The 8,813-nt window shown below is 55.2% G+C and overlaps 1 protein-coding gene across 1 annotated transcript in view; it reads right to left on the bottom strand.

The window, feature by feature from the left end:
• Window positions 1-2,754: 2,754 nt before the first annotated feature.
• Window positions 2,755-8,813, bottom strand: part of LOC103799133 (probable E3 ubiquitin-protein ligase MID2) — a 60,125-nt gene continuing 54,066 nt past the window's right edge. Inside the window, 3 exon segments of the mRNA XM_009071433.1 lie at window positions 2,755-3,157; window positions 3,378-3,417; window positions 3,420-3,566. Coding sequence (XP_009069681.1) covers window positions 2,755-3,157; window positions 3,378-3,417; window positions 3,420-3,566 — 590 coding nt within the window.

The raw sequence follows: 8,813 nt of genomic DNA, 5'->3' as shown, positions 1-8,813 counted from the left end.
GGAATGTTACATGTGGAAGGGGAGGCTGAGGGGAGCCAGGAGTTCACACATCCCTAATCTGTACAATGGAATCACCAGGAGCAGAGGAGCTGGCAGCAGCACCCAGCCCTGCCAACCTCTCCCCCACATCCTGCCCCCCCATAACATCCTGAGCAGGGCCCAGGGATGGGGCTGCTGCTCCCAAGCTCCTGGGAATACTCCAGGGGGCTCTGCTTCCAGCACCAGGAGAAGACAATGTGAGTGACTGAGGAAGGACCTCCACCCCTGGAGCTACCTGCTCGGGGCATGGGGCTCCCCCAGCTCGCCGTGTCGCCCTCCTGCTTGGCTGGGTATGAGATGTGTGCCAGGGGGCAGGGGGTCCCCATAATTAGTGCAATTTCATCAGGTGCAAACATCACGTTAAGGGCTTGTGGGCTCCAAGTTGAGGATGTGCTGAGTCCTCCATGAGCCCGACCCAGTGGTGCCAGTGCCAGCAGGAAGCTCAGCACCTGGACTACCAACGCCAACATCCATCTCCAGTGCTTGGCATCCATCTGAGGGTGACACAGTATGAGCAGCCCCAGATGGGACTGGCACATGGGGAAGGGACTTCCATGAGTGCCCCATGAAAAACATCCAACTGAAAAGGGCAACTTAACCTCCCAAAATGAACCAGGGTCATGTGTTGGGCTATGGGGACAGCAGATGTGCCCCCAATGCACCCCCACTTGTGCTCCTGCACCCCAGGGCTGGGAGAAGCAAACAGACCTGCTCGCTCTGCTCGGGAGGGAGGGATGTATTCCCTGCACTGGCCCTGCCAGGCACTGTGGGAAAGCAGCCTGGATCAGAGGGAAACCCCCTTTGGCTCAGCAGGGCAGGGGTCAGATCAATCCCCCAGGTGCTGCCCGCCTCCCTTCCCCAAAAGCCACAGCCTGGAGATACAGAGGGATGCTGTGCTGGGAACAGACTCTTGTACACACTCTCTCTGGGCAAAGCTGTCACCTCCAGAGTCAATGACACATGTCCCTTTGGCCAGGTCACTGGTGGGGGTCACCTGCTTTTGGCCAGGGCCAACTGGCTCCAGATGAGTTCAACTAGCCTCTCCCACAGCCCTCGTGGGATGAGTCCCGAGGGACTGTCACCCCATCCGAGCCAACCACCCACCCTCAGAGCCTGGGCTTTGGGATAGTTCCCTATCAGCAAGATCCAAAGGAAGGAAAAGGCTGGCAGAGCTGGGAGGCCTCGGCTCAGTGGTCCTCAATCCCACCAAGGCACCATATCCAGAGGAGGAAAAGAGGTTTTAAATGCCACAGAGCAAAGCTCAAGCACCAGCCACCTTGGGCCCACACACTGCCTGACCTCCTTGCACCCCCAATGTCCCGACCACGCGCACACCCACTGACCCCGAACTGCCACAGACCACCCCTGCCACGCAGGGACCGTGTGCCAGCCCAGCTCCTCCTGGCCTCTAAGTAAATCCAGAAACTGCAGCTTGGCCAGAAGACTTGATGCTTGTGGTTACTGAAATTACTGGTGGCAGTCAAAGAGTTCCTGGGGCTAGAGCTCCTGGGATGGATTCAGTCTTTTGCCACAGAGTAAACAGGACAGTTCTGTGTTAACACCACCAAAGAATCATGGAATAGTTTGGGCTGGAAGGGGCCTTTAAAGGTCACCCAGTCCAACGCCCTGGCATGGTGGAGAACAAACCAGGAACCAAGATTTGGGGTCAGAAATTGAGATTTTGGATCATAAAGGACAGAGATGGTCTTTGGGCAGGACTTGACTGTGGGCTCAGAGCAGGAAGATGATTCTTTTCTGCTGGGACACCAGACAGGACACTAACAGAGGCCTACACAGAACAGGGAACAGCTGACTAGACCCCATGTCGGGAAGGAGCAGCTGCCAAACCTCTGTGTCAGGGGCCAAAGCTCTTCAAGGATTAAGGCCTCCCTGCCTTCTTGGGAGCTCTCAGAGGAGGAGACACAGTGGGGTGGAGGCCTGTGGCTCTCTGCTGTGGGACTGCAAACCCAACTATGCATCGGGAACATGCCAGCAGCAGCGTGGATGGGCAGTGGGACCATCCTCAGTGCCACCTTCGCTCTTGCAGACCATCCACCACGTCACCACCATCCACCCACCACATAACCAGCACCTACTGCATAACCTTCACCCACCATGTAACCACCACCCACAGTGTAACCACCATCCACTGCACAACCACCGCCAGTGCTCACCAAGCCCAAGGGCTCCATACATTATCCAACCTACCAGGGAAGCTACCAAGCCTCAGCCACATGGGAAGTCCTCCCTGGAAAGTGTTGCTCAGTGCCCCTGGCTCCCCAAATCAGCTGCCAGCAGGTTCCAGAAAGCCCATCCCTCCTGTCCCAGCTTGCACCTCGCAGGATGCATGAGCTGTCCTCTGACCACTGCAGCACCTCAGAGGGCCACCCCAAAACCCACCGCGGCCTTTCCAGCCCCTGAGGGAAGACAGAACCATCAGGTGACAATCTGCTTGGGGAGGGATGGGAGCCACTGACAACGAGCTGCCTCAGCTGCTCTTGCACATCGGAGCTCACCAACAGTTCATTTCCAAACGTGGTTCAAGATTCTTCTTCCTTCCCCTTAAAATAAGATGGAGCTGGGTTTGGATGGTGCTTGCGCACTGGAGCGTCATGGTGGCTCCTCAGCACAGCTGCCAGAGGGCTCCCAGTGGGCAGCTCTGACCATCAGCACCCACCGGCATGGCTAGTGCCACCATGGGCAGGCTCGGGCAGCCTAGTGACAGGCTTTCATCCCTGACACATATGGGGACTCCTGGGGCCGGCAGTTACACTCCTGCTGCTCAGGGTAATCAATGAAGTCCGGGGCGGGCAGTCCTGAAAGGATCATCAGGGATTTGTTCCAGATAGTGAAGGTGGGACACACCGGCAGGATGAAGGAGACTTCAAAGGTGTGGAGGTGGAGGGAGTTGGCTGGGTCGTAGAATGAGAGTGCATTGTTGTCATAGTCCAGGAGGACACCGAGGCGCTTCATCTGGGGGTGCACTTCCACCAGCATCTCCTTGTTGTTGTGCCGCACCACAAAGTTATTGTTGCAGCGGGAAAAGACCCAAGATGAGGAGTTCTTCCCAATCCACTCATTTTTGGGTGCAGACTTGTAAGCCACGCCAATGGCATACCTGCAGGAGAGAAGAAGCTTTGCTCAGCACACTCCAGTTACAGCCCTGATGGCTGCAGTACCCTGTGCTTCCAGAGCCCACCTGCCTGTGGAAGGAGCACCCCATGCTTCCAGAGCCCACCTGCCTGTGGAAGTGACACAGCAACAGCTTCACATGCCCAAAAAGCTGCTGGCAGAGGCTGGTTTGGGAAAGCATCCCCCCTCCCACAGGTGCTGCCTACCAGGTGGAGGATCCCACCACCACCTCCCAGTAGTGGCAGGCCCGGCCGCGCCATAACAGCCTGTCCCGCTGAATCTCTCTGGCGTGTGGCTCTTCTTCAAAGAGCTCTCATCCTTCTCCATCTGCAGCCCATCATTGGAGATCTTCAGCTTCTTGTGAGCCATCTTGGGGTCCAGCTTGAATGGCTGACCTGCGGGGAGGAGATCCATGGATTAGGATCTGTGTTGTTACCATCATCGTGCAGGGTGGGCACAGCAGGAAAGGTCTGTCATGGGCTCTTTGGACATCCTCCATGAGCCAAAGGTTCCCCCACCAGCTGAGGACACTGAACTACATATATCCAGCAGGGACAGTAGAAGCACCTTCACTCATCTTCCTGCGCCAACTAGAGGGAAAGGAGGTGAAACTTGAAAATGCAGAGAGAAATGAGCTGCAGAGAGTGAGCTCTCTGCTCCCAGGGGTGGATTTGGACTGGAGAGCAGCCAGGATGGGCAGCATGGCATGTTGGGAAGGGCTGCATCATCCTGGCAGGGATCCCCAAGTGAGGGGCTGAGGACATCTGAGGTCTCCTTATTGGGCATTATCCCCTTCCAATGCCTTTCTTATTCCCTATTCAAGCAGTTCCCTTTTGTCCTCTGCTAATGATGTAAAATGTGGCAGAAACAAGGGGGTGTTTCCTGGTAATGGGAACGGCACTGAAGACGCCACCAGGATGCCCTGAGAGCCAAACCTGAGCAGAGTGTATGGCCTGAATTCCTGTATGCCATTAGCTGTAATAAGGGTGACATGAGCGCAGGGAAGGGACAGACCAGTAAGTGCTGGGATAACACTATTGGAACAGCCTCACAGCACTGAGCACATCCCTGAATCCCATCAGCTGCTGACAGACTGCTCCTTGCAGCACTCAGGCTATGTTTCACATTGTGGGACACATCTGGGGTTTGTCTGTACTTGTCCACTGTCAAACATGGTCTCACCACTCAGAGGGGACAGTCTGGGCTGTGGAAGCACATCCAAGGCATTGGGCTCAGCCCATGTCCAGCAGAGGTGGAAGGGAGATGTGAGCACTGCACTGGCAGCGAGCGCACGTCCTGGGCTTCCTCTGCAATTAACAGAACTGAGGTTGATGGATTCTGCAGATCCTTGATGCTGGCTTGAAATCCAACTGCAACTCCTTTGTAACACTACCAGCACATAAAGGCAAACAGCTTCCCAATAGACATATCTTGGCAGTCCTGCTTGTGTGGACAACCCTGCTTGCAGCCCTGCAAGGCCAGAGGAGCACTCACCCTCCCTCATGTCATTAAGCGCCAACACTCTGGGGACCAGTTCCCCCACACAGTCCACAACCAGGATTTCTCCAAAGGCTCCAGGTTATGGTGCCACACAGCCTTGCCAGGGCACCTGTGGGAATAGGATCAGGAAAACACCTGCACACACAGACATCCTCAGCACAGAGGGTCAGGGGGTTGGTCCGTGGGCAGCCCTGCCCACACTGCCCGGGGCAGTGTCCAGCCCCTGACTCCCCCTGGCCCTGCCAGAGCAGCTCTGTTCAGCCAGGTTGAGCTATTTTTGGAGGGGGAAAGGGGGAATTCACAATCCTTTTTGCTTCAATGTGGTTTTTTCCCTCTTCTTTCATAATTTAGGGTCATTTTAAGACCAGATGTGGAAAGGAGGAGCCCGAAATGTTGTGCTTTGAGAAACCCAAACCAAAGCCCTCTGTTTTGGGGTGGTGAGGGCAGAGAAACAGGGTGCTCCAGCATTCTCCCATCTCTCTGCTCTCAGATAGGAAAGGCCTTGGCTACCCTGTACAGCACCATGATTTTGGCACAGCGAAAAGAGTCTGCCCAGCCCTGAGAATCTTCTGGTCCACCCCTGCATGGCCTCAGGCTTTGAATACAGCCTGTGCCTCAGTTTATCCCTCTGTACAACATGGGAGCACCTCTGGGTGCTGAGGGCTGCTGGCCAACCCTTCCTGGCCACTGCAGTAAAAGAGAAGCTACTCTGGTAAACAGCTGCTCCATCCATGGCACCCATCCCCAGGGACACGGTGGCCAGAGCTTGCAGTGGGGGAAGGGGCTGAGCATGGGGTCCCATGTGAGTGGTGAGTTTTTCTATGGAGGGTATCAGCAGGGCTGGAAATGCCACACCAGTCCTTCTGTGACAGTGCACTAGTGACACTGGTAACAGCGTGTGGCTGTGGCAGGAGACACCGAGCCCGGTGGGGACAGCAGGGAACAGGCACCACTGCAGCCCCTTGCTGCTGGCACCCACCGGGGAGCCAGGGGGTGGGAGTGTCTCAGACTGCTGCACAAGAGCAGCAGGCATGACACTAAATTCCACATGCAACCAGATTCTGGTGCTTTTTACATTCTGTGCACTGGGCTTTGTATATTTAATGGCAGTTTGCTTCGTTTTTGCCCCCCAAAGCTAGGCCAGACCTGGATGGTCTCCCAGCGCTCCTGCTTCCAGAGCTTCACCCTACTTCCTTGTTTTTCAATTATTTCCCTCTGGAAGCCCTTGGACTATCCCTGGATTTGCAAACAAAGCCCCAGGATGTTGTAAAGTAGCAAAATGAGTTTGACACGAAAGAGGATAGGGATTCACCTGCTTCAGGACAAAGCAAATGGCAGCTGCAGAAAACACCCCAAATCCTGCAAACACCTTAACCCCAGGTTGTGGTATATGGGGGGTCCCTGACCCAGCTAGTGGCACAACAGTCTGTGTCATCCTGCATGCTCCCATTTTGACTATGGACACTGAGTCCCAGTGAGGTGAAACACGCATGCCATGATGACAAGGTGGGTCCTGAGCCAGGGCTGGGAAGCCCCACAAACACCTGGGCAAGGCTGGAGACCACCCAGGACAGCCGGGAACCCCTGCAAACAGCTGGACAAGGAGAACCCCAGAACAGCTGGCAATCCCTGCAAACAGCCACAGCATCAGCAACACGAGGCTGGAGAGCTCTCAAGTGTGACCGCAGAACGGAGCTCATCCATGCTGTGCTCTGATACCTGATGGTAGCTCGTGTTGGTTTTCCTTGGAGCCCAATTTGCTGGATAATTGAGTTGAGAGGCCTGAAGTAAAGCTGCAAATTGGGAGTGACCTGCCCTCTCCCTTCTCTGGCTGCTCTGATCTTTCTGCTGTGTCTTTTCCTGGCAGTAATGCAAAGAGACAAGCTCAGAGGAAGTGAGGTATAAAAATACTTGGCTCCATCAGGAGAGAGACAGTCACAGCCCTGTTTCCAAAGGCGACCTCTTGTTAAGGTCAGTGTGAAGAACTGGAGCCCAGCCCTTGTCACTGGTTTGTGCTGGCATGTCCTGGACTGAGTGCTTGAGCCACATCCGCAGGCACTGTCTGCAATGGGAAGGGTGGGAGGCAACAGATCATAGGCTGGGATGGGTCAGAGGGTGTTTCAGAGGACATAGCCAGGCGCCTGCTCTCAAAATAACACTCTGGCACTGGTAAACACAGGCTTCACAGACTCGTGATGGTCCATCCAGCAGGGGACCAAAGCCACCACCACCATGCTGCCCAAAGCCACCATCACTGCCCCCTGTGCCTCCCGATCACTGCACCCCTCCAGCCCTGCCTGGCAGAGAGCTGGGGTTACAATGACTCTTCTCATCATTAACATGTACATCCTGGGCTGGTCACTCAGATAACCTTTTTCTCACAAATTGGAATTGCACGGATATTCCCAATAGCCTTTTGTGGGTCATCCCTGCACAGCGCTCAAGAGCTGACGGGAAGTGTCTGGCTTCAGGGCTGGATGCAGCCAGCTGCAAGCCAGGGGTATTTATCAGCTGGATTATCCCTCCCTTCCCTGCAGAGTCGGGCATGACAGTGTCCCAGCAGAGCAGAGGAAATTCCAGCTGGCACCAGGCGTGCTGGAGCAAAGAGGGGGCAGCCAGGAACACAAAGTCAGTGACACAGGCCAGTGGTATGTGGGGATGGAGCCAGGCAGGAGGAGGTGCTGCTGGTGAGAACCTGCACTCCTCAACTGCAGGACCCCTGACAGCCACCCTACTCCCCTGAACCCCACAGGGCTCCTGCACACATTGTGGTGAGCAGGGGCTCACTGGCTCAAGACACTCCTGTCACCCACCCAGAGGGACAGGCAGGACAGACTGACTGCTGCTCTACGTAAGAGATGTGGAAATAACTGGAATGAGATCAATAGGACCAGAAGACAATCCCTAGCACCCCGACAAATCTGGGGAGCAGCAGCCGACCCTGCCAGGGTGTCAGTGCAGGGGTGACACGGGGGCCACATCAGCCCATGCCCCATGGCACAGCAGTTCCCATGCACCTTGCGCCTCCAGCTGCGAGGGGACAGGGATGGGGCAGAGCGGAGAGGGCGAACAGCGCGTGACTGTGTTCAGCTGAAAATGTGCGGACTGAATGGGACGCTGGATATGCACACTGCTTCCAAGGAACCATCCCTGTCCTGGCTGCAGGTAACCAGCACGGTCTGCCCAGAGAGTGCACCAAGCTGCAGGGACACAGGAACACACCACCAGCCCTTCCTGCATTCTGTCTCTCCTCTCTGCTCACAATGGGAGTGTCCCTGCTCCCACCAGCCATCTGTGGTTGCCACCTGTGAGCACAGAGATGCCACCTGTGGAACACAGGACACCCTGCAGAGTGAGCCTGCCAGAACCATCCTGTCCTCCCTGCAGACATCACCTCCAGGAAACAGAGCTGTAGCACTGTAATGCTGAGCTGTCAAGTCACAGGAAAGCCATAAATCCATGAACCTTCCCTCAGACGGCCTGCTGGGCAGCTTCTGCAGGGATCATCCTGCTTCTTAAAAGCATCTGTACTAACAGGATCCAGTTGCTAACAGGGGTTCTGAAGCCCATTGCTCAGGCAGCAATCCCACCCCTGACATCTCAGACGGGATGTGGATAGAGCCATCCTGTACCATGCTGAGCTGTGTCCAAGAGATGCAGAAATCAGGAAGAGATGGAAATGAGAGGGAGAATATGACCATGCTATACTGGTCAAGGCAAGGACTGCAAAACTTGTCTTCTCTGCACTTTATTTATTGCCTGTCCCTGTGTTCTGGCACTTTCATCCACTTTTGGACATCTGCTCCTAAATAAGTCCTGCTCAGGCCCAGTCTCAGCAGAGGAAGGTCTCCCTGTCACTAAACCAAACCTGTTTTCCCAAGCCCTTCTGTTCAGGAACACAGATTTAGCACCAGCACTGACAGCACCAACGCTGCGGAAATCAATGTGTCCTGACACTGACCTTCTGGCAATGGAGGGATCTCTCCAGACATCACTTCAGGAGCAGAACAGGCTGTGAAATATGCTAATAGGCCATCTCTGTGTTGAGCTGCTGACACTTCCAACAAGGTTACAGCAGTGGAAAAGTGTGGGTGTAATATACTCTGGATATTGCACACTGGAAAAGGAGAAACCTTGGTGCC

The sequence above is a fragment of the Acanthisitta chloris genome, unplaced genomic scaffold (genome assembly GCF_000695815.1).
Source record: "Acanthisitta chloris isolate BGI_N310 unplaced genomic scaffold, ASM69581v1 scaffold23433, whole genome shotgun sequence".
In the NCBI taxonomy this organism is placed as follows: domain Eukaryota; kingdom Metazoa; phylum Chordata; class Aves; order Passeriformes; family Acanthisittidae; genus Acanthisitta; species Acanthisitta chloris.
This window is presented reverse-complemented; position numbering and strand designations above follow the sequence as displayed.